At 31.8% G+C, this 26730-nt stretch overlaps 1 protein-coding gene across 1 annotated transcript; it reads right to left on the bottom strand.

Moving 5' to 3' along the window:
* Nucleotides 1-20900: 20900 nt before the first annotated feature.
* Nucleotides 20901-25689, bottom strand: LOC134699997 (tolloid-like protein 2). The gene is made up of 3 exons (XM_063561398.1): nt 25581-25689; nt 23995-24146; nt 20901-21320 (listed from the first exon to the last, which is right to left on the bottom strand). Exons 2-3 carry the CDS (start codon nt 24103-24105, stop codon nt 21159-21161), a joined length of 273 nt encoding a protein of 90 aa, XP_063417468.1. The 5' UTR covers nt 24106-24146; nt 25581-25689; the 3' UTR covers nt 20901-21158.
* Nucleotides 25690-26730: the final 1041 nt, after the last annotated feature.

Consider the following 26730-nt stretch of genomic DNA (forward strand, 5'->3'; position numbering starts at 1 on the left):
AATTACAGTTTATTCATTTTTTCAGCTTTTACAAATCAAATAAAGAGAAAATAACGAATATAAGGCATGCATTTAAGTATAGGCCAGCTACAAGTCCAATTAAAAGACACAGTCTTCAAGGCGGAGCTCATATTAGGTTTAACAGATTTTGCCTATATAACCATCATGCTATTGTTACAGCTGTTGACACAAATACAGTGAACATTATTCACTTTACTGGTCGAACAAAAAAAAGTGCAAAAATAATAGAGGAAAATATATTCACAAAGATAGACAAAAAATGTAAGGTGGTTAGCAAAAACATTGATGATTGTTTAATATCAAATGTTCCAGAATTTAAGCGTTTGCCTTTCGAACTATCTATTGCTGTTGCTCAATATTTTGAAAATGATGTTGATTCATTTGGAAAGTATAAAATCTTTAAGAATAATTGCGAGCATTTTGCTTACCTTTGTTCTTTTGGGTATAGAGTTAGTTTTCAACAAATGATACCTTTTTTAATCGCTTATTGTAACTTCTTCGATTTGAAAACGATGGATGGAGGATTCGACGCGATAATGAAGGACGCTCTATTATCAAAAAAGGCTGTGAAGTATAAAGAAGGAGATAAACGCGTCGCTATTTTACAGTTACCTGATGGTAAATCAGTCTCAATTCCGTTTTGAGATAAAGTTTTAATTCATGTGATCAACGTATCTTATTGTTCTATACGATGAGATAAAACTGGTAAATTTCGTAAAACAAATAAATATATCTCTCTTGCGAATAAGTATCAAATTGTTACATCATTGAATATTTGGGATTTAGTTCAATTTGTAGTTTATTTCAGAAATGTATGTGTTTTTTTTATTACTGTTTTGCCTGATATTTGTTACGACCTTTGCAATTTATTGGTAAAATACCTTTATTTGAATGTAGACAGGTTTAGACTTCATCAGACGAAGTTAACTGGGCAGGTATAAAGTCTCTTTTGTCATATATTTCCACACTTTACATGCACAAACGATGTAAAGTGTTTTCATGTTGTATATCTTTTATGAAGGTTTTACAGGTTTCTGCCAATACTCATGTAGTGATCTTGCATCAACAAGTGTTCAGTAACTCTTTTTTGTTCAAACGAAGTGTTTTCATTGCCAATTAGAAAACCAACCATCAAATATCAAATGATTGAGCAAATCTTGTACCTTATTGCAATTTATGAATGCCATCAACGAGGCAAATGTTAAACAACACAAACGGAAATATGTAACGTTCTAAAAATTAACTTAACAATAAAAAAAAACAGAAATATAATATACAGCTTTAAACAGTAGTCAGCTCAACTCTTTAGCTTTGAAATTGTTTTGGCTTCCGAACTTTCTTCATCTGAGCGTGACTGGTTAGTCTTGTGTGGACGAAATGAGCATCTGCCGTATTACATTTTAAAACTGGTACCTTTTGATAGCTACTATTTGTGTGTTTTTGTCAGTCCTATATGTTCTCTCATATATTTGTATTCTAGTCCTGTCATATAATGTTGCTATTTTAATGTTATATTAAACATTGCCACAAAATCAGGTTCAACCCACCATTTTGTTTTTAAAATGTCCTGTACAAAGTGAGAAAAATGTCCATTGTTACTGGTTATATTATAGTTCGTTTCTGTATGTGTTACATTTTAATGTTGTGATTCTATTGTGTCGTAGTTCTCGTCTTATACATGTATTTGATGTGTTTTCCTCAGTTTAAGCTTGTAACCCGGATTTTTTTTTTCAATCGTTTTATGAATTCGAACAGCGGTATACTACTGTTGCCTTATTAGACTCGAAAACTACATATTTTTAGTGAAAGCTTATGATTTGGAGGAAATTCTGTCACTAATTTAATTTATAAACCCATAATCTTTATTAATGTGAATAACGCACGTAATTTATGTTAGATGGTACGGTAAAGTCTCTGTGTTTAAAAATGAAAATAAAAAACTACATATTTTCAATAACAGCTCAGAATTTAAATGAGAAAAATAAAATGATGGCAATCTATAGTGGTGCCGACAAAATGTTTTATCATGGTATTGTTTCTCATTCGTATCATACAGTTCACCTTTTGTATAAACTTTGCTGATTTTATTGATAATTTCGTATAATTAATAAACGATAGAACATGCATGGTCATTTTAACATATGCAGTCAAACATGATTGTGAAACAAACCGTCATGATATATGGAAGCAACTGGTTTTAAGTGACGGCTAAGGTTTTGGAATAAAATGTGAAGCAACAGTCAATTGGAGAGCTTTTTTGCTTTCCTTTTACTGTAATATTACGAGGAAAATCTGAAGCCTCACTTATCTGGTTATATGAAAAAAAGCCAAATAAAGGCAACAGTAGTATACCACTGTTCAAAACTCATAAATCCATGAAGTGTGATATACAATATGTAGCAAAAGCATAAAGGGATTATTTAAAATGCAATTATGAACATCTATAGTGCTTTTGAAAACTTCAGAAATTCAAAATCATGATTTATCAGCATTAAAGAAAACACAATATAAAATTAATTAGATTTCAACTGTTTGAAAAGATCCAGAAACAACAAGTATAAAACCAGGTTAAATCCACCATATTCTACATTTAAAAAATGCTTGTACCAAGTCAGGAATATGAAAGTTATTATCCATTCGTTTGATTTGTTTGATGTTTTGATTATAGCCTTACCATTTTAAATTTTCCGCTGAGTTCAGAATTTTTGTGATTTAATTTGGATCATAAAACTTCAGACAGCTTATCCCCTGGGTATACATGACAATATACTTGAACAGGGGAACATATCTACAACTTCTGCTATTGTACTATTTTATGAATAAAAGACAACGACAAGAAAGGTTTCATGGCAAACGTTTCAATCGAAATTTAGAAATTAAACATCGTATAAATTATGCACTTAGCAATCTGCTACATCTATCTATATTGATATATAAAGTATCAATTATTATTCAAACTGGGTCAAATACCAATCAGTAAATTACATGATAGTTTTAAGGAGTGAAACATCATTTATTTATTCAGTCCAATGTATAACTATTCGCGTATAATTACATATTTTTGCCACCATAGGCTGTTCTTGCGTATCAACAATCCTGGAGATCATAAACGGCACTCTCTGAAAATTAAATATATGAGCAGAGGTATTGATTTTATCCTATTTTAATAACACACAACCACCTATTATTTCATACAAATACACAAAAACAGCAAAGGTTTAAATAATTTGATTATATGTCGGTAACATCAGACGTTGATTGTGAAATTGATACTTCTTTAATTTGAAACTGTGAACCGTTGAGTTTAATTATGTTTTACGGGGACCTTAGTTTCGTGCAAGACAGAGAGATAAGAAACTTTTTGAAAAAGGACCAAAATATAATCCCCCATCAAAAAAAGATGTTTACGAAAATGTTGTTGGCGTTAGGTCTGCTGCATTTCTCCTATATTTGGTGATACATCAGAATTGTCAATTCATGACATGTAGTTTCACAGGACAATATATTGAATTTGCTCAGGTAAGAATATTCATTTATATTTTTGACGGTGTTAACATTTACTTGTTATTTTGACATAGCAAGCAGACCCGGAGACTATTCATCACGTTGCCGATTATTTTTTGGAATCGTGTTTTCATTTGATTGTAAATTTGAGGTTAACTTATATGTTTCATGGAATTGCCAAAGCAGTGTTATGCTCAGTTTTTGAGCGGCAGCGTTTAAAATGTTAGACAACCTACGTCCCATTGTACGACACAGATCTTTCAGTATACCAGTCGTAAGGTTTCGTTAAACGTATCATATAACGGCCACTATTATGTTATGTGGCAAAATTATGTATTTTGCGTATAAATAACCTGGTTAATTTTACCGGATGTTGGTGTTAGTTTTACCGGAAGTTGATATTTGATTTACTGGACGTGGCATATCAGTCTAAAGCTGTGCAATAAATGGATTTTGAATGAAGTGAATATAAAGTGGGCCATATATTTTTTTGATCTTACAAGTGTTATTCAAGAATATTAAATAGAAAATTTGATGTTCCAATCAACGTCCTAAAACTTGACCGCAAACAATGTATATGGTAGAAGCTGTGATGAGACATTTTGCTGCTTTGATTTAATTTATACTAACTTACATTTTAGTTGTGTTTATAATGTTTATTTGTATTCATTTGCATGTTATAATCATGTTAAGTTTTGTTTGATTTTGTTCAATTTACATTTAGAAAAATATTATTTTTACTTGTGTGTTGGCCAACTGACAATCAGATTTTATACCCAAATACACTTGTATATAACAGAAGATAATTAATGTGGTAACAGACGTTGTCTGACTTGTCAACAAATACTGAATACTCAAACCTTTACTTGCCACTCGACTGGGTCTGTGTACACTATATATTGCAATGTAATTTGCAAAACCCAGAATGTTGTATACCTCCTTCAGTGTCGATGTGGCATGCAGTATGTTGGCGAGACAGAGCAGCCATTCAACAAACGCATGAATGGTCATCGAAGTGACTACACTTGCAAGCCCGACCTACCCGTAAGTCGTCATTTGAGATCACCTGGGCACACACAGGCTGATCTCAAAAACCTTACCATCACAATCATAGACCACAACGAGGGTTGGTCGAAGTTCGACAGAGTCGCTCGGGAAAGATTTTTGATAAGAAAGTTACGGACAGTTTCCCCAGAGGGCATAAATGAAAAAAACATAGAATGAGTCTCTCATTTTCCTGTCATCACCTGTTTCAAATAACTCCGGCTGTAGTACTGGCTTTACAGTTCGAAATTGTTTTTAACAATGACAGTTTAAATTGCAGGGCTCTATTCATTCGGGTGGATGTATAAGTACGTAGACACGTTCAATTACGTTACCTCATTAGATAAAACATTATTTTTCTATGAAGCCTAAATATGTACTTTCTGTTGCAATTGCCCTACCGTTGTCAAATTTGAAATATTATACCAACTTGGATCGGTTAGGACATTTTTTTAATTTTTCGTTTGAGGACTGCTCTCAATGCAGTTATAACATCTAAACTGTCACAACCTTTGTAAATTTAGAGTTGTGCCAGTTCACGTCGAAATAACTTTTTTCATTTGGCAAATTGAACAGAACATTTAAAATTGTATCAGCGTCTGGTGTTCGCTAAAATTGTATAAATTCAAGATTTTGAAAAAGTTTCTCAGTTTGAATATATTGACATGATTCATTTGACATTGTGCTATTATTGAAGAAGGATATCTGTTATCCGAAATATCTAATATTTGTTCATTTTATAGTTATTTAATGGTGATGTTGTACCCTTTTTGTAGTGTACACGATCATTTTACATGATCCATAACCCTGTTAGATTGATCATTGACTATTTATTCAGTCATTTTATATATATATACAACTCGTCTAAACATCAACCCAACAATGTTAGATTTGTAAAGGAGTAGGTCCGGTAAGCCGTCCCGCTAGACCACACGACCACCTGGGCTCTCAAAAAAGAGCCTACTGTGGGCATGTGTTACCTTTCCACGTCAGTTTTAATCTAGCGGCGTACTACAGTACATGATATATAAGGCATGAAGATGTTATTGTTACAGATCAGCTTAATTATCTATAGTAAAGGATCCTACAAATTAATGTAAGATACAGTCACAGAAAATAATTATATTCATAAGTACGTCTGAGTCAGTGACAACTCTACAACAGATGTATCCATCGGATTGCCATCAATGATGGTGATACATGGCTGTGTACATAATGTATATACAACTCGTCTAAACATCAACCCAACAATGTTAGATATATATATATATTTTGTTACAACCTGTGATCAATTTTATTTGGCAATCGCCAATGGCAGTCAGCAGGGTTAAAGAACATCAGTTGTTCGACCTGTTAGTCAAATGCGTTTTGTTTAAATATACTTTTTCACTCTTTTGGTCTTTTGGAAAATGTTGTTTGTGCTGTTTTTAGACCCTTCTACAACGAAATTTGTTTGACATGCACACGTATAAAAATTGCGGTTTTTATCCAACGCAGTCATAGGTTTGAACGTAGTTTTCAATTTAGACTCGTTATATATATATATATATATATATATATAAAATGACTGAATAAATAGTCAACGATAAATCTTACGGGCCAATGGATCATATAAACATGATGCAGTACACTACATAATATAATATATAACAAGTCTAAAAGAATACAACAACACTAAAAACACAATAAACGAACAATATGTTAGATATTTCGGATAACAGATATCATTTCTCAGTAATTGCACGATGCCAAATGGCGGGAACAAATATCATATTTTAACTGTTATATTAGCTCAGATCGGTTAGTACTGTGTTTTGGAACTGTATTTCCACGCAGTTGTCTAACATCTCTACTGTCACCATCTTTGGGAATTTAGAATTGTGCCAGTTCACATCGTAAATAACTTTTTTTATTTTTTTGGCATATCTTTGTTGTCTTTGCGCCGTGTTTGGAAATTTCTAAATCATTCCCATGTCCGCTTAAATTGTATAAATTCAAGATTTTGATAGAGACTTAATTTGAATTGACATGAATCATTTGGCATCGTGCAATTACTTAGGAAGGATATCTGTTATCCGAAATACCTAACATATTGATCGTTTTATTGTGGTTTTGGTGATGTTGTATTCTTTGAGACTTGTTATATATAGGGTTAAAGAACATCAGTTGTTCGACCTGTTAGTCAAATGCGTTTTGTTACAATATACTTTTTCACTTTTTTGGTCTTTTGGAAAATGTTGTTTGTGCTGTTTTTAGACCCTTCTACAACGAAATTTGATTGACATGCACTCGTTTGAACGTAGTTTTCAATTTAGACTCGTTTATTTTTTATTTTTTTTTGGGCATGTATCATATTTTCCCTCCGGTTTATATGATCCGTTCATCCTATATTGTCTCGTAAAATTCAAGAGTCAATCTTAAATTGAGAGTAAATAATATGGCCTTCCAAATACCGTTTCGATCCCTAACATCACTGAAGAGACATATATTGTCGAAATCTAGATCTGGTGTACTAAAGAAATATTGACACCGAATATTTGTGGCACAACATCGTAGCCACAAGTTAACAGCTTTTTTTCTCTGTGACGTATTAAATTTATATTCAGATCCGTTTTGTAACATCTTGTGATCAATTTTATTTGGCAATCGTCAATGGCAGTCAGCAGGGTTAAAGAACATCAGTTGTTCGACATGTTAGTCAAATGCGTTTTGTTAAAATATACTTTTTCACTTTTTTGTTCTTTTGGAAAATGTTGTTTGTGCTGTTTTTAGACCCTTCTACAACGAAATTTGTTTGACATGCACACGTATAAAAATTGCGGTTTTTATCCAACGCAATCATAGGTTTGAACGTAGTTTTCAATTTAGACTCGTTTATATTTTTTATTTGGGCATGTATCATATTTTTCCTACCGTTTATATGATCCGTTCATCCTATATTGTCTCTTAAAATTCAAGAGTCAATCTTAAATTGAGAGTAAATTATATGGCCTTCCAAATACCGTTTCGATCCCTAACATCACTGAAGAGACATATATTGTCGAAATCTAGATCTGGTGTACTAAAGAAATATTGACACCGAATGTTTGTGGGTCAACATCGTAGCCACAAGTTAACAGTTTTTTTTTTCTCTCTGACGTATTAAATTTATATTCAGATCCATTTTGTTACATCTTGTGATCAATTGTATTTGGCAATCGTCAATGGCAGTCAGCAGGGTTAAAGAACATCAGTTGTTCGACCTGTTAGTCAAATGCGTTTTGTTAAAATATACTTTTTCACTTTTTTGTTCTTTTGGAAAATGTTGTTTGTGCTGTTTTTAGACCCTTCAACAACGAAATTTGTTTGACATGCACACGTATAAAAATTGCGGTTTTTATCCAACGCAATCATAGGTTTGAACGTAGTTTTCAATTTAGACTCGTTTATATTTTTTGTTTGGGCATGTATCATGTTTTTCCTCCGGTTTATATGATCCGTTCATCCTATATTGTCTCTTAAAATTCAAGAGTCAATCTTAAATTGAGAGTAAATTATATGGCCTTCCAAATACCGTTTCGATCCCTAACATCACTGAAGAGACATATATTGTCGAAATCTAGATCTGGTGTACTAAAGAAATATTGACACCGAATGTTTGTGGCACAACATCGTAGCCACAAGTTAACAGTTTTTTTTTCTCTGTGACGTATTAAATTCATATTCAGATCCATTTTGTTACATCTTGTGATCAATTTTATTTGGCAATCGTCAATGGCAGTCAGCAGGGTTAAAGAACATCAGTTGTTCGACCTGTTAGTCAAATGCGTTTTGTTAAAATATACTTTTTCACTTTTTTGGTCTTTTGGAAAATGTTGTTTGTGCTGTTTTTAGACCCTTCTACAACGAAATTTGTTTGACATGCACACGTATAAAAATTGCGGTTTTTATCCAACGCAATCATAGGTTTGAACGTAGTTTTCAATTTAGACTCGTATATATATATATAACAATAACATCTTCATGCCTTATATATCATGTACTGTAGTACGCCGCTAGATTAAAACTGACGTGGAAAGGTAACACATGGCCAGCGAAAGCTCATTTTTTGAGAGCCCAGGTGGTCGTGTGGTATAGCGGGACGGATGCAGTGTAGGCGATGTGGTTTCACGATATCGAACCCATGTTGGTGTCACGATATCACAGTAGCATGGGTTCGAATCCCGGCGAGGGAAGAACCAAAAATTTGCGAAAGCAAATTTACAGATCTAACATTGTTGGGTTGATGTTGAGACGAGTTATATATACATTATGTACACAGCCATGTATCACCATCATTGATGGCGATCCGATGGATACATCTGTTGTAGGGTTGTCACTGACTCAGACGTACTTATGAATATATTTATTTTCTGTGACTGTATCTTACATTAATTTGTAGGATCCTTTACTATAGATAATTTAGCTGATCTGTAACACTAACATCTTCATGCCTTATATATCATGTACTGTAGTACGCCGCTAGATTAAAACTGACGTGGAAAGGTAACATATGGCCACCGGAAGCTCTTTTTTGAGAGCCCAGGTGGTCGTGTGGTCTAGCGGGACGGCTGCAGTGCAGGCGATTTGGTGTCACGATATCACAGTAGCATGGGTTCAAATCCCGGCGAGGGAAGAACCAAAAATTTGCGAAAGCAAATTTACAGATCTAACATTGTTGGGTTGATGTTTAGACGAGTTGTATATATATATTTGTATATAACTCCTCTAAACATCAACACAACAATGTTAGATCTGTAAATTTGCATTCGCATTTTTTTTTCTTCTCTCGCCGGGATTCAAACCCATGCTACTGTGATATTGTGACACCAAATCGACCACACTGTAGCCGTCCCACTAGACCAGACGACTACCTGGGCCTCAATAATAAAGTTTACAGTGGCAGTGTGTCTTTCCTCGTCAGTTTTTATTTAGCGGCGTACTACAGTACATGATATATAAGGCACGAAGTAGTATTGTCACAGATCAGCTGAATCATCTATATTAAAGGATTCTACAAATTAATGCAAGATACACTCACAGGAGTATTTATAAATACGTCTGAGCCAGTGACAACTCTACAACAGATTTATCCATCGGATCACCAGCAGTGATTGTGAAACATTATCAACTCGTGTGTATACAACTCGTCTAAACATCAGCCCAACAATGTTAGATCAGACGTACTTATTAATTTAATCATTATTCATTTGTGTCCAATATGTACCATGCATAGTCCCATTTGTCATCACCGCTGATGATTATTCCGTTTGGGTTATTTTGGGAGCAAAACGAATATACAGGCTTACGGAGATTGTTTCCGTCTTAAAACAAACGTTTATGTCATAGAAAAGACTGTTTTGATAACACATAATTTCCATAGATTCTTGGGGGCACAAGACATTTGTATGCTATGAACATATATATTCGTTAAAAAAAAGTGTACATTGTTTTTGATATTTACTTTGAATTTCAAGTTTTCTATTAACGGCCGTCGTTTATTACATAGATATTAAAGTATGTTTCTTTTCATGGTACGTATACAAAACAAATGCAATTGAAAATAAAATAAAATTAATAAGACTTAGACAAAAACGGGAGTCCTTATATAAATTGTCCTGCCGTCAATTACCTTTTGATACTTTTTCTGAAACTCTCATGTTTTTTATAACACAAAATCATCGGACAACAGGAATAGTTTACATTCCAAAAAGCACACTCTCAATGACCGACATTTCGCGGATGTCTCCTAGTAATGATAAAATGGAGAGATTATTATACGCTCTGAGATACCAACAATTTATAATTGCGTCAGGAACGATAGCAAGGAACAATACCAACAATAAACTATTGATAATCATTATAAAAATTCTAATAATAACTATTTATCAAAATGAAATCATGCAATGCACAAAAGGGCTAATATAATTCAGATAACATTGTGTATATATACTTCTTATGTCAATAATATAATGTAACATATGTGTCATTATAGCCTTTATCATTATATAATCAAGATTAAATGTCATATAATCTTTTTTCTGATTGCAAAAGAGGGACGAAAGATACAAGAGGGAAGTCAAACTCATAGATTGAAAAGAAACTGACAATGCCATGGCTAAAAATTAAAAGAAAACAGACAAATACTTGTACAGAAGACAAATAATAGAAAACTAAAAACTTAACAACACGAACCTCAACAAAAACTTGGGGATGATTTGAGGTTTTCCGGATACGTTAGCAAATTCTGCTCCAAGTGTATCACCCGTCGTGTTACTTTTATTAATCATACACCTCACGCATGGTCAGCTGATTGTAATTGTAAAACAAACACTTTCATCGTGTTTGGCACCAAATAAAATGATGCATAACTTTTTTAAATTATAAATATCAAATAATGCATGCATACATTTTAACAAATATCAAGATGTTCTTCGTTCCTCCCTTTTGGCATGTACAAAGTAAGACTTACAAGACTTGATATTGTCTTTGTTTGAAAATTATAAACTTAGTTAACAATGATATAGTTGAACGTGTTATTTTGAATTATGTTCCAACTTCTTTATTCTATATAGAAAACATGTATTTGCATTTCAGGAGCAGCACATACCATACAGATCTATTTGAATGTGGATAACCAGTACATAGAATATTACAATTAAGTTAAAAAATTGCCTAATAAACATTGATAAAATGATTAACATTTAGCATATAACTACGTATGTATAGTTAAAGTAGAAATGCCGATGGCATGGCAACATTTGGAATGTGGTTTTGATTTCTTCAATATCCAATTATTTTTTTTTTAATTAATTGAGTATGATTGTTGCAACAAAAATAAACAAATCTTTCACTCAAATGTTCGTAAAATAATGTCATGAAAAATATCATTTCTTTAGTTGGAAGTCTCTTTCTCGAAATGGAGCAAAATTTACTTAATTAGAAAAATTAGGAATCGAAAATGAGATATTGTCTACCATTATGGCCTCGTTGAATAACAAACTGAAAAATCAGATAACCGAATTGAAGCAATACTGATAAAACACAAACAAATGAATAACAAATTAAAAGGTATCCAAAATGAATCACTGATAAAGTGAAATTTAACAAAATATAAAAACTAAATTGTTTTGCTTTATCACTACAACTCTAATTGATTTTATCGTACACTATTTCTGTAAGCCTATTTTAACTTTTTACAATTGTAACTGACGTCTGTACTTATTAACTTACTGTATTAATAAAACTTCTTATACCGATAGTGTTGCAATAATTCTAAAATCATATTAGTCTAAACTTTTCGTCTCGCCTTGACCGAGTCAAAAAGCGATACAAAGATATGCTGTGTTCAGTGTCAGCTTCGGCGGCTCTTGTGATGTCAACAATGTAACAGTCTGTTATTATGTCTAGTTTATAATGAATCACTAGCGGTAGGTCAGTGATATTTGGTATGCAGTTATATTAGCATTCGCACTATCAGCTAGAAAATTTGCTTTGTTCACAAGTACTAATTTGTAATAGGTTATATTATGTGGAATCATTGGTATACAGTTGCATAAGCATTGAAAAAAATATTTCTATGGAGATTATTTGGGTCCGACTCCTAAGTCATGGTTTTATTAACTTTAAAACTGTTGTGTTGTTGAACTGTTCTATTTTGTTTTTATGTCAGTTTGTGGGAAACCACTAGTGCTACGTCAATGATAATTGGTATCCATGGAGATCATTCGATCCCTACTCTTCAGTCACGGTCTTATAATTATAAAAGTGACATTATTGATATTCATGTCAATACCGAAGTGTTGACTACTGGCCTATGGGCTTGTGATACCCTCGGGGACGAAACGTCCACCAGTAGTGGCTTCGTCCCAGTGGTGTAAATAGTTATCAAAGGGACCAGGTTATAAATTAGTACGCGAGACGCGCAATTACAAAACAAAAGAGAGAAGGCATATAACAGTACATGTACATAAGACATAACATAGAAAGCCAAAGACTAAGCAATCAATAAGTTTCACTCAATAAGTTGATTTTTGAAATGTCAATGGTATTGGATACGCAGTTTGTTACTTTTGGTACATCTGATTTCCATGAAGATTGTTTAGCGTTGTTCGTTCATTCATGATTCAGTGATTTATAATGTTTGCATAACTTGTATGTATGTTGAGGTATTGCTATTTTGTATTTCAACACTTGCATTATCAAATTAAAAAATACGTGAGACATATTTCTGTGTTAGTACTCTTTAATGTTAATATTAACATATATAACTTACAACATTTCACGAATACTTTGCCTTAACGCTGAAGACTTTAGAAAGTCATTTTATACGTTTCAAAAAGTGGTTGTTATGTTGTTTTAAACAATTAAGATTAACTTATTTTGTTATGACACTAACTTTTCTATTTTTTTGGTAAAGACTAGTAAATGAAATTGAACACCTGTCTAAGGCTTAACCTGAAGAACGTGTCTGCATATCAAAATTCTGAAGTTAGGTGTCCAATCAATTTTGGAAAAGCTGCGACTGAAAACATTTATTTGTAAATAAAGATTTAAGAGAATCATGTGTACTCACGTCATATATATATCGAATGGTCTCCATTAAATAAATAAGGTCGGTCAAATCATTTCACAACAAAACATTTCTTTGTTTTTGACACTTTATCCAATGGTTTTCATTTAATAAAAAAAAACAGATCGGTCAAAATCTTTTGATAACAAATTTACAAAGCATATCTCTTTTTCGGACACTTTATCTTTTTATATTAAACGGACGTTCATTATCACTCAACTAGTATACATATTTGTTTGGGGGCCAGGTGAAGGACGCCTCAATGTGCGGCAGTTTCTCGTAACATTGAATACCTGTCGGTGACCTTTTGCTGTTTCTGTGCTATAGTCGGGTTGTTGTCTCTTTGACATACTCAATTTTATCAATATCACTCCATATTTATTTATACGGTTTCATATTTATTCTAAATATTACAAATTAAAAATAATAAGGATAAAATATTACAAAACTATATTTGGTCATTCGATATATTTTAGAGGATATAAGAAATATCATCGTTCATTGAAAAATGTACATTTGTGGGTTGAACTTATCGATTATAACTATCTATCTATCTATCTTCCCGTCAGAGAGTAGACTCATTTTTTAGTTTATATACTCCAGCGTGGGCGAACAGCTAAAAACCTTCAAGTATGTACAATTAAATAGAGATCTGTATGTACAGTTCAAATCAGTGCTGTACATATTGAATAGCGTGTCGAAAATGTTCTCATAGAGAAGAAGGCTTTAAATGAGTTGCAGCAAATATATTTGCATTCGGCTTTACCAAACGAACTTTTAATTAAATAAGAAAACTTTTGTTGAATAAGATAGTGTGGAAGTGTAGTGTAGAAAAATTAAAACTATCAACAGAATCAAAAGGACCATCAAAAGCACGTAATTTATCTTAAACATAAAATATAATATCCAAAAATGGTTTATACAACTATATTCATACATTTTATTATAGTAATTTTCTGTTTACAAAACTTTGAATTTTTCGAAAAACTAAGGATTTTCTTACCCCAGGAGTAGATTACCTTAGCCGTATTTGGCACAACTTTTTGGAATTTTGGGTCCTCAATGCTCCTCAACTTTGTATTTGTTTTGGCTTTTTAACTATTTTGATCTGAGCGTCACTGATGAGTCTTATGTAGACGAAACGCGCGTCTGGCGTATAAAATTATAATCCTGGTACTTTTGATAACTATTATGATAAGCTCTTTAATAGTAGTAAATGAGCTAGTTAAGTGCACTGAAAGATTAGTTGTAGAACACTTAGTAGAGGCCGAGATGAAACGATATTTAAATGTTTTGTGTAGTTTAGGTAGCCAATACATAGTAAAGAACTTCAAATGTTCAGAAGAAGCCTTAAACTTTGATGTGGTTGTGATATATAAAAAAGAAGATGTGGTATGATTGTCAATGAGACAACTATTCACAAATGACACAAACATTAACAACTATAGGTCACCGTATGGCCTTCAACAATGAGCAAAGCCCATACCGCATAGTCAGCTATAAAAGGCCCCGATAAGACAATGTAAAACAATTCAAACGAGAAAACTAACGGCCTTATTAATGTAAAAAAAATGAACGAAAAACAAATATGTAACACATAAACAAACGACAACCACTGATTTACAGGCTCCTGACTTTGGACAGGCACATACATAAATAATGTGGCAGGGTTAAACATGTTAGCGGGATCCCTACCCTCCCCTAACCTGGGACAGTGGTATAACAATTCAACATAAGAACGAACTATAAAAATCAATAGTTTATGGTAAGCTCTTAAATAGTAGTTAATGAGCTAGTTAAGGGAACTGAAAGATTAGTGGTAGAACACATATGTTTGTTTACAATATGACTCTCTGTGGAGCAAACCGCTTTGAAAGTTCTTGAAGTGTATTTCTTATTCTGGAAATAGGCGTATTATGTACTTTATTATTTACTTTAATTTTTTTTTCAAAATGTGATATTCTCTTATCTACCACATTCATACATTTATTCAAATAAGAATCAAGAAATTTTTTATCAGGTTTTTCAGATATTGTCTGATGTAACCGACGCATAATTAAACATTAAACGTCTGCTGTTTTGTTTTATGTGTATGAAATAATATGTGATTCTTTATTATCAAAATGGGGAGGTAAAAAGTTTTAAACGGTAGAGCCATTAAATATACCAGATAAGTTGATAAATCAATACCTCTGCTAATATATTTAATTTTCAGAAAATAACGTTTATGATCTTCAGGTTTGTCGATACGCGGTAACAGTCTATTTTGGCAAAAGGCTGTAATTATACGAGATTATTCATACAATGGGCTTTGAGATAAGAAAAAAAACGAGGTCACCGACCCCATTTTCTTGCTACTCCATAAAATAGAGACATTCCTAATACATTAAATCGTAAAAGTTCCTTAAACTGAATAATTTGCCTTTCCATTTGAGGTACCTCCCCTAATGTGGCAAAGTTAAAAAAAAATAATGAAACAAAAAATAATATTTTTTGGTAAAATACAACCATAAATATGATAAAACATCTCATTTGGTATAGTGAAATAAAAATTCTTACACATGAATTACCTACTACTCTTAAAATTTGCACATTCTATCAAAGATCTAGACCGATGTTTTCAGGTATTTAAAAATCCAAGATGGAGGAACACCCTATCTACCTTAATGTAGGCACTCTGTCCGCTAAAGTAACGTCGTAAATTTACGATCTGCCATCCTACAATATTTAATTTTATATTGCCACTTGTTATCGCAATGGCAAATATAATTACTGGGTTGAGTTGGAAATAAATTAGATGCAAAAAAAAAATATTTAAAGAATTTTTACAAGGTATTATATTTATTGATTTACCATAAATGAAATTTGTCAATCAAAACGGTACTTTAAGATAGATATATAGATAGAAAGTTTTTTCTCACAAAACCATGCAAGTACAAAGATTACAGTGAAGTTAAAAATGATATACATAATAACAAAATAAAAATGCATTGACGACGTTACACTTTTCGTTTATTTATCGGAACAGACTTTATCTTATTAAGCTGGCGCTCCATCTACATGTATTAACAACGGATATTTATATCAGAAGACTCATTGTGTTGGAAAAGTTTCAGAGATTGTACTGTCAGATGCTCCTTTCGTTAGGTAGGTAAATACATAAGCTCTGTACGTTTAAAGTGTAAAATGTTATCTTTCTCTCGAAAACGTACGTAAATGAATTGAAGATTTACAGAGAACATATTTGAGAACTTCGTTGAATGATTCCAAAAAGTTTAGCTTGATCTGGATTTCTAATGCACAGCGCGAACTAAGCAAACTATAGATGTTGATACCTTTTACTTAATAAGTCGATAACGTTGTGAAATACTTTGTCATTTTCCTCATTTGACGATGTGTGTCAATCCGTGAAGGAAGGCATTTTCATTGCCCAAAGGGTAGATGAAAGATGAAACAGCAGAGAGAGAAAAATGAGAGTCATCATTTTAATAAACATTTAACTTTAAAATTAAAATAAATCTTTTTTTTTTTTCTTTATTATGCATTTCAAATATGAGCATTGGGATAAACTTTAATGAGACAGCACGCCAGCAGCATAATCCCAATAGTGATTTGGAGGTCTACTTAAACTTCATGCAAAAATGAAATTTGCGGTTTTTCAATATATTTTAAAAGTTATCAACTCGTTGAGGCTTTGGTGCAACTTGCACGGTTTCAGATTTATAGCCTCAGAACTTGTTTATGAATGATTTATTCATTCCACATTTAAGACGGACATATCAGTAAACCAAAAATTGGATGTGGTATAATTGCCAATATGACATCTGATTTTATATGTTTTGAAATATCATTTACTCTTGTCTCGTTATGTCGTTCATCCCACTTCATATTGACTCCCTCTGTGTAAATATATTGGTTTTGATGGTGACTGAGTGATATTACATTATATAAGTCATTTGTCTTTAATTTTTTTGTATGTTTTTATTTAATAGTATTCTTTTAAACAGTCATTGCATTTAAAATGATATCCATGGCTCAGAAGTTTCCTTGGTATGTAATATTGTTATTTTCTTAACTTCAGTTTCTGCTGATATATGATGTTGGGCTACTGCCACAACCTTGTTCATGCCCTTTACTGTACTGAATCAATTTAATAATTATCCAAGAGTCATCGATTCATTATATGTATTATAAATTAGTTAAGGAATGACTGTAATATTTTTCTGTCTATGAAGAAATGACATAACAAATTTGGTGCACACTGAATAACGCGCGTAGTGGTTTATGTAACAGTGTGCACCACGATTTTTATGTTTTTTCGAATAGACAGAAGAATTATTACAGTCATTTCATATAATTTAATTCTCAATTCCATTTTAAACCGTAGAAAACCACGAAAAAACGTTGATGACGTCACGGTCACATGAGAAAATTATGTCTATGGGCTCATAACAAAATAACGTCAGCGAATCAGAAGACGCGTTACTTCCAAAATTAAATTATTTAGGTATATTAAAAAGGCAATATGCCAATAATTTGGTCGTATTGTCATAGGACCGAAAAAAGCAGATTTTCCTAGAAAAGAAAATGCGCCAAAGGTGGAGATAATGTAAAAAAATCTGCAGTACTGGATGACATGAAATAATGTATTTTTTTTTACCAAGCAATTAGTATGCTCCAAATTAGTGTACACAAATAATCATCTTCTGTTAGATTATCGAAAGCTGCAAAGTCACTACTTAATGGCATAACCATGACTGGTAAAAAATAAAATAGGACATGATAATGCTTATTCTGGAGACAATAGTTTAATGTTAGAATATAATAGCAAACGGCTGAGTAATAGTGCCATTTTTCCCCTTGTTCTTTTAACATTGAGTATTTCTTGGTTGAAAAAGATTGATTAAGTGATACTGATTAGCAAGCTTTTTAAATTTATTATTTACGAATAAGTTGTTACATTGTTGTGTTTAAGTTTACATGTAAAATTTGCCTCAAATAACAAACCCGCATCATTTGCCAAACAAAATGCTTGACATATTGTTGTACTCTTAAATTGTAATGTTCATTAATCCGTATACGTATAAGCTCTCTTAACGTTAATTTATTTGTAAAAGACAACACACCATGAATGCTTAATGGATCACATGTAACTCATTTATCTTTTGTTGTAAATGTAAATAATATATTGCATAAAACTTTGATTCGATGAATTTCAACTGAAAATCGAAAAAATAATGCATTTATCTTATTTATCATTGGACATATTACTGATTGAATTATTTCAAAATGAGTCAACATTTGTACAGAAAGCGTATACAATCGGCTAAATGCTTTTTAGATTTATCTTAAAATCATCAAATTTCTTATTCTTGTCCAAATATTTTTCAAAAAAAAAATGTAAGTTGTTTCCGTCTGAATGATGAAAAAAATAAAGATAGGGTCAACGGCTTCGTTTTTACGGTAAACATCATTCACAGTCATGTACTTTGTGAAAAAAAACCACAAAACGTTGAAATAATCGTAATGCTATCGCGTTATGGGCCTTTAAACGTAAATTTTTGACGCTTTTTACTACAAGGTAACAAATTCATTTTTAGACAAAAAACAAGTTACTGGCCAAATGAATATTTAATATCCTTAAAACAGAAATGCATGTGTCAACTTTATATATGTTGACGCAAAAAAAGTAGAGAACGGAAACGAGCTTTTGACGAACGGATGTTCTAGTCCTATAACATATGACCTCTTAAAAAAATCCTTTGAAACGATATATTAATTCCCCTTTAACGGTCGACTGCCTGTGTCAATAGAACTTAAATCCGTCAAGTGCAATACTCACACGTGTTTACTTCTGTCTGTCTTTTATTTTTTCTAATTGCTGGCTTTGATATATTCACGCGTGGTCAACTTTAAAACAAGTTTTACAAAATATTATCTTAATTACATGTACATGACAGCAGTATCGTAATTACACCTTTTCAGAATAAGTCTATACAAAGGTTTTGTCAGCTTTTGGTGTGAGTGACAACATTTTTGTGCTTTGTATGTGAAATACCTGAACGTATCAGATATATTTTTATATTTTTGATTGATATCCTACTACTAAAGTTGAAATACAGTAAAGGTTTATGATATCCAAATCCTGGTGGGGTTTTTTTAATGGGTATTGGAAGATGTGGTATGAGTGCCAAGGAAACAACTCTCCATCCAAGTAACAAAAATAAACCATCAAAGAAAGTTTTAAAAATTTCAAACTAATAATCCTTACTGTGGGTAAACCTTCATTAGTCGAAAAATGTCCTACAAATCAACAACTTCTGGTTAAATTTATGATTACGAATCTTCCTTGAATGTGAAGCAGTTTATTAATTCGATTAGTGTGTCAATTTTATGCAAGAGTTACATTCCTTTGAACTATGTTCCAATTTCAAAAAGTTGATGTTTTGATGGTCTGTCTTGAACAGGGTTATAATTTAATCTCTTTTATATATATATTTTTTTCTTCATTGAATTTAAAATCGTTTAATACAAAATCTGTAAATGTACAAAACATTAGTTTAATCATCGGTTTATTAAAGCAATTGATGTATACCTATAATTTCATTTCTTTGTTTTGAAATGTTTAAAATTAATATATACCAACATAAAGAATTATTTTATTAACTTATAAATATATTTTTGTAACATTTAGATAATCCAACCGTGCATGAACATCATATATCATCAAGATGTGCAAGGGCAAATCTACCCTTATCATCATTAAGTTTCTTAATGCGATGAGACAAACTACTAAGTAATACACAGGTTTACCCCACATTGGGTTGAAGGCATTCACAAATAATTCTTATCTGATTTGAATTACAGGGAATACTTTGATATGATAAGTCTAGAAAACGTCCGGTAGTTGATCTTGGCGTTGTTGTTTTTTCGATAGATGACGTTGACCGAACCTCTTTTGGTAACCAATGTAAACCCCTTAGAAGCCGTGGATTACGGAATATCGTCCCCATTCCTAGAACTTCCAGGTAAATTGATTGCTTCATGTGTTTAAACAGTTGATGAAAACACTTCTATGGCTAAGATTGTAAAAATTGGTATAGTATTTGGTAAAACTTTTATGAAATCTGCTTCGTACATTATTTTGCCTTTTCAACTTTTTTTGATTTGAGCGTTATTGATTCTTTTGTAGATGCGTCTGGCGTAAATTTGAAATATATGTCAACACAAAGTCCGTACAAATTAAAAGTTAGTAAAGCACAAAGAAAACAATGGAAAAGGAAGTTCACATTATACTATTACACCAATTCATCATTTATTAAAAAGGTCATTGGTAAATATGTTACGTATCACCAAATGAAATAGTTCTGCATTATATGTCTATTGTACAGTGTATTTGAAATGCTCGGGCTTTTCTGCTTCAGGAATATAATACCATAGATGTTTGGGAAATGTTGGTTCTATACTCTATATTCCTTCGTATTTGACCGTTTTAACGTGTTTTTTTCAGGCGAAACTAATGAGTCCTTTGAAGACGAAACGTACAACTGTCTTACAAGTATACCAACCAACGTTATGTATTGTTCAATATGAAGAGAGCAAAAGAGCGCCAGCAAGATAGAAATATAAGAAATGAATGTGTTGACATATTGTAATGTTATACTCCTTACCATGCATATTTATATTACTTGCAATAATAATAAGAAAGTATTGTTCAAGGATTTAATACATGACAGTTCTTTACCATTTAATTTATCATATTTCTTTCTTAACTTTATAGTTATGTTGAGTCTGATTAGTTTGGCCATATATTTCAATCAGCTAGGAATTGTATACAACAGACAGACCAACCGTGAAAGTTTTATGGTAATACTGGACCTTGACATATAATATGTAAAAGTTTGTTATAAATAATTAAACAATGAATGTGCTTTTTTCATTAAGTCGCTAAAGAAGTTGTTACAATAAATGTTGTCCACGACTTAGTCATATTTTCTGTTTAGGGTGTGAACTTGTAAATATTAGCACTGAATCCAGCTTTGGTGACGGAACCGTCCGTGGTCATGATAATAGATATACAATTTCCGATTGATCGAACTTCTGGTGGTAGTTCCTCACCATTAAAGCTACCTAAAAGTCTGTTAACATCACATTCATAGACCTACAACAAATAAAAGATATATGTAATAAAACACACAGCTTTCTGTATTATAACATTTATGAGTGTGTTTTGGCAAATAAAGCGACTAGTAGTTACTAGTATACCACTGTTCAATAGTCATAAAACTATTTATTTAAAATAAATCCGGGTGATAAACAAAACCAATCGAAGCACATCAACTTTATGAGGTAAACAACGGATCACCATACACATTTAACTGCTTCAAAAACAAACCCTTACATACATAGAAATTGACCATTATAAAACACCTGCTGACTTGGTACCCAACGTTATACGTTATGTTTGGAGGCAACGCTTTGCTTTGTATCTTGTCTTGAGGAGGGATACATCCTATTTTGTAAAGAATCACTCTGATTCAAACAGAAAAAAATCTCTCAAACTGACATTATCAAGATCTTGATTTTCAGATTGACAACATATATGTTACGTTTGGAGGTCGTATTTTTCATCAGACTGTCGGAATTCAAAAGGAACCAGTTGTGCCCGTCTTCTTGTCGACTTGTTTCTTGATTATTATGAGGCTAACTTCATAGTGGAATTTCTTAGGAAGAATGATAAAACGTTAGCAACATCCTTTGACTTTACGTTCCGCTATATAGATGTTCTCTCTTATAAAATAGATTTATAATCTATGAAATTGACTATCCCTCTGGTATCTTTAGCCCTTTTTTTAACACAGTTTCTTTCAAACAAGAACTTTTAGACATCCTTGCTTTAACAAAAATACTTACACAACGCAACACAATATACTAGTACTGCATTTATTCTAAAACCAGTTGTAAGCATGATAACGGGTTAATCTTTTATATATAAATTTTGCAATAGTATGATACAGCATTGATAATATTAAGATACTTATATCCCTAACGGTATCTAAAGGGACGATTTAAACCAGAGGGATAGTCAAACTCATAGATAGAAAATAAACTGACAACGCCATGGCTAAAAATAAAAAGACAAACAGACAAATAGTAGTACACAAGACACAGCATAGAAAACTTTAGACTAAGCATCACAAACCCCAACCAACAACCTGGGGTGATATTACAATGATATTACAGTTTTAGTTACGGTTTTTGTTTTTCGACTTGTCGTATGACATTACCTTTAGTTATATCACATGCATGTTTAGGTAGTTCGATGATATATTGGCAATCATACAATATATGCTGATATGTCTTTTGTTATTATGATATGGTTGACAACTATCAAAGAAACGATCTTAATGAAAGTTGTTTTTGAAATGATATTCGATTGTCAAGGGAAATCTTATGTAGACGAAACGCGCGTAGTCAGGAACAACATGTTGATATAAAGAGTTTTCATATATGACTTATTTATAAACTGCTTCAACAGAATAGTAATTATACATTCAGACACCGTTAATGTTTCAAAATTAATGTTTATAATATTTGATTGATCAATATTTCTGATATAACATGTTCTGTATTACGTTAACTTATTTATCTCTCAAATTACCACCAGTCTTTTATATCAAGAATTCATTGGAATTGATAAAGCGCTTGAGTATCTGTAAATTATTCTGGCTCAAATGTATTTGCTTCTTATCATGATTAACAAATAATCGTTTTCTTGCACTATATCATCATTGATTTGTTCAAACAGTTCGTTATAAGTAAGAATAATATGAAATAGGGTGTCAAATTATCGAATATTCCAACTTTATAAATATGATTTACAATGTGTGAACATTAAGTTAAACTGCTTTATCAATGATGTCTTGATATAATTTTAAACTTTCTGTCTATTCAAAATAACATTAAAAAAAGAATATGATAGATATAGGAAGATGTGGTGTGATTGCCAATGAGACAACTCTCCATCCAAATAACAATTTAAAAAGTAAACCATTATTAGTTAAAGTACGGCCTTCAACACGGAGCCTTGGCTCACACCGAACAACAAGCTATAAAGGGCCCCAAAATTACTAGTGTAAAACCATTCAAACGGGATAACCAACGGTCTAATCTATATAAACAAAACGAGAAACGTGAAACCATATACATTACATGAACAAACGACAACTACTGTACATCAGATTCCTGACTTAGGACAGGTGCAAACATTTGCAGCGGGATTATCGTTTTAATGGATCCAAACATGATGCACATTTAATAACCAGCGTAGCATGTGCACTAGATTTTTTTTAATGTTATTTCGAATAGACAGAATAGACAAAAAAATATATAACAGTCATTTCTTATACTATTAATTAAATTTTGGATGTAACGCGAAATTTGATTTGCTGACGTTATTTTGTTATGAGCCCATAGACAAAATTTAGTCATGTGACCGAGACGTCATCACCGTTTTTTCATGGTTTTCTAAGGTTTAAAATGACAGTAATATTTTTTCTGTCTATTCAAAATAACATAAAAAAATGTGCTGCCCACTGTTAAATAACCCGCTACGCGCGTTATTCAGTGTGCACCAATTTGTTTATGTTATTTCTTCATAGGCAAAAAAAATATTATAGTCATTCCTTAAATAAATCATGAGAAAACATTGATGAAGTCATGGTCGCATGACAAAAGGATGTCTATGAGCTGATAAACAACATATGGTTAGCCAATAAGAAGACGTGTTACATTGAAAATCAAATTATTATCAAATAAAATAAATTCGATATCACCTTTACATAGTCACAGCAGGATTCTAAGTCGAAGGATGTGAACCGTAAGATGACTTTATTACAAATTTCAGCTTCAATCTTCCAAGTTTCATTCATATTGTGTTCATACATATTTGGGAAACCTGGTGAAGATATATTCGTCAGAAATGTTTCTAAAAGTAAACAAAATAAAATTGAAATACGTTCTGTACATCCTTAAAAAATATATTATAAAAATGTTTTGAAATAATGATAAAGTTTTAATATGATTATCGCAACAATATAGTTATAGATTTTGCATTGATCTTCATCCATGATGTATGCCATCTACGCATGAGTGCAACAAGTGAATTTTTTAAGAAAGTTTTTGAATTAATTTGAGATCTTTATCCCTCTCCTAATGATATCGTTGCACTTAGATTAAGTTGTTTCATGTAATTATATTAAACTCGGATTTTACAAATATCATAAATGAGAATAATGAAAATATGGAAAATACTACTCGTCTTCACTTGTCTTTTCATACTTGGGGTTTCAAAATATTTGATTTTGCTCGAAGTAGAAAAAAATATATTTGTAAAGTCATATACAGCAAGAAAAACTAAATTGTTTTGTGATTGATTTTATGAAATGTTAAATTTGTTTCTTTACATTATAAAAAAATATTTTTAGCATGGGATGTAGAAACTTGAATTTGCACGACGAAAAAAATAAATTAGAAAAGACATATTCAGTAAGAAAAAAATATATTGTTTTGTGTTTGATTTTATATGTTTAGATTGTTTTCTTTACAGTAAAAAAAACATTTTCAACATGGGAAAATGCAGAAACTGTTTACCCAACAAGAACACTTGAGTTTATCTCGGCCTTTCATAGGGTTCGTGTTCATCAAAATAGTTTTTACATGTAATGTTTGCTTTGTGCTATTTAGATCAGTTTTGAGTTGTTTTGTCATGTTAGTGTTAATTGTGTATCTTATTCATTGTGTAGTGAGGTAATCTTAAATTAAATAGCTGTAGGAAAAAAATAAATTAAAAGGAAAATTCCACCCTTATCAAAAAAGCAATACCAAAAGCCCAAGCAAATCAAACGATTCGCAAACGACTGTCATAATCCTGAATCGATGTTCCTCTGATAACTGTTTTTATATCGTCATATCCTTGTCAGAAATAGTAAGGAATTACCATGATAATGATGATTGATCGTTGATATAGGTACACGTGCATTTTGTTTAATTAAAAGGGGGAAATGAGTATTACTTCAAAAATAGCTGCATCTTATCAAACAGAAAATCAAGAGAAGCTTATTAGTTAGAGAAACATGACTGACATGACTGGTGAAAATCAATTAATAGCTTAATGAACATGGACATACTTGTAAGATCTGGAAAATATCTAAATACATAATTATATAGTTCTTTCCTTGAAAAAACAATCTCCTGTTAGTTGACACTTTCATCAAAGACATCATGATAAATGTTCCCTATTAATTGCAAAATGCAGATAAAAAATAGGTTTGATTAGAATTTTTTTTTTTTTTTTTTCATTATAATTCATGAATGATTCTTGGTTAGTTGTTAAAACTTTATTTGATAAAAAAAAACTTACCGTCGGATAAGCCGTATTTTAAGCAAACATAATCATTTGATTTTAACGGAATACATCTTATTTTCTCTGAGCAAGGATTGTTTGGCCAGCAACTATCTGCATTCTGAAAGAGAACTGACACTGGATTAAAATTCACATTTAACGAAAACTAAAATAACTTTATGCATATCAGCTTGTGATATAATATTTTAACTAAAATAAATGAGTCGATAGTAGTTTACCACTGTTCGAGATTCATAAATTGATTAAGAAAAAAAACAAATCCGGGTTACAAACCAAAACTGTGTGAAACGCATCAAAAATAAGAACTACGACACAACAGAAAAACAACATTAAAATGTAACACACAGAAATGAACTATAATTTAACAACGCAGGTTCCTTTGCAATACGGATCAGATCATTTTTTTCAATTTTTCATTATGTTTATAGTTAAATAATTCCGTTTCCGAAGATAGGAGCACGGCATTAATATCAATTAGTGTATTACCCAGTCCCTGCTGTTCAACCAATTTTTGAAATCCGATTACTAGTATAAGGTATTGATAATTCACTTGGAAACTCAATGACACTTACTTAAGAGGAAATTCTGGATAATCCTATGTCTTTTCTATGTTCCTTTTTAAAGGAGTAGGTCCGGTAAGGCCTGATTTCGGCCTCAATTTTCCAGTATATCTAACGAATGATTTTAGACGCTTTTAAACACTTGAGTGTCTATTTCAATTGATTCAATTAGTTTATGGGACAGATTTTAACTGATTCCGTCATGAAACACGCTACGATTCAATCTTAAATATGAAAAATCTATCAAATATGCCAAAAATCGTCACTTTTCAGACGGTTTTTGTCAAAAATGAAAGTGCCCGCATCCGTGTTCATCCTCAACCTTTATATATATTATGTATTATCATCAAATACAACTTACATTTCAATATTATGGATGAACACGCATGCGGCCACTTTCATTTCAGACGGAAACCGTCTAAAATTTAACTAAAATGATCAAATTGTGAAGATTTCAGTAACTTAGCACGACTTAATGATGCTAGTACTCGATATATGTGCATTGTATTGTCAAAAAACAGCCCATATTTATTTAGCAGAAGCATTCTACTTTTCAATGAATATCTTAACGATTACATATTCACAAT

Source organism: Mytilus trossulus, unplaced genomic scaffold (genome assembly GCF_036588685.1).
Source record: "Mytilus trossulus isolate FHL-02 unplaced genomic scaffold, PNRI_Mtr1.1.1.hap1 h1tg000103l__unscaffolded, whole genome shotgun sequence".
Lineage (NCBI taxonomy): Eukaryota > Metazoa > Mollusca > Bivalvia > Mytilida > Mytilidae > Mytilus > Mytilus trossulus.

Bases quoted from the DNA above. Each gene is read 5' to 3' on its own strand.
- LOC134699997 (XM_063561398.1), bottom strand. From the start codon at position 24,105: ATGTATGAACACAATATGAATGAAACTTGGAAGATTGAAGCTGAAATT. The intron at 21,321-23,994 runs GTGATATCGAAT...TATTTGTTGTAG, and splicing joins CCTGCTGTGACTATGTAAAG to GTCTATGAATGTGATGTTAA.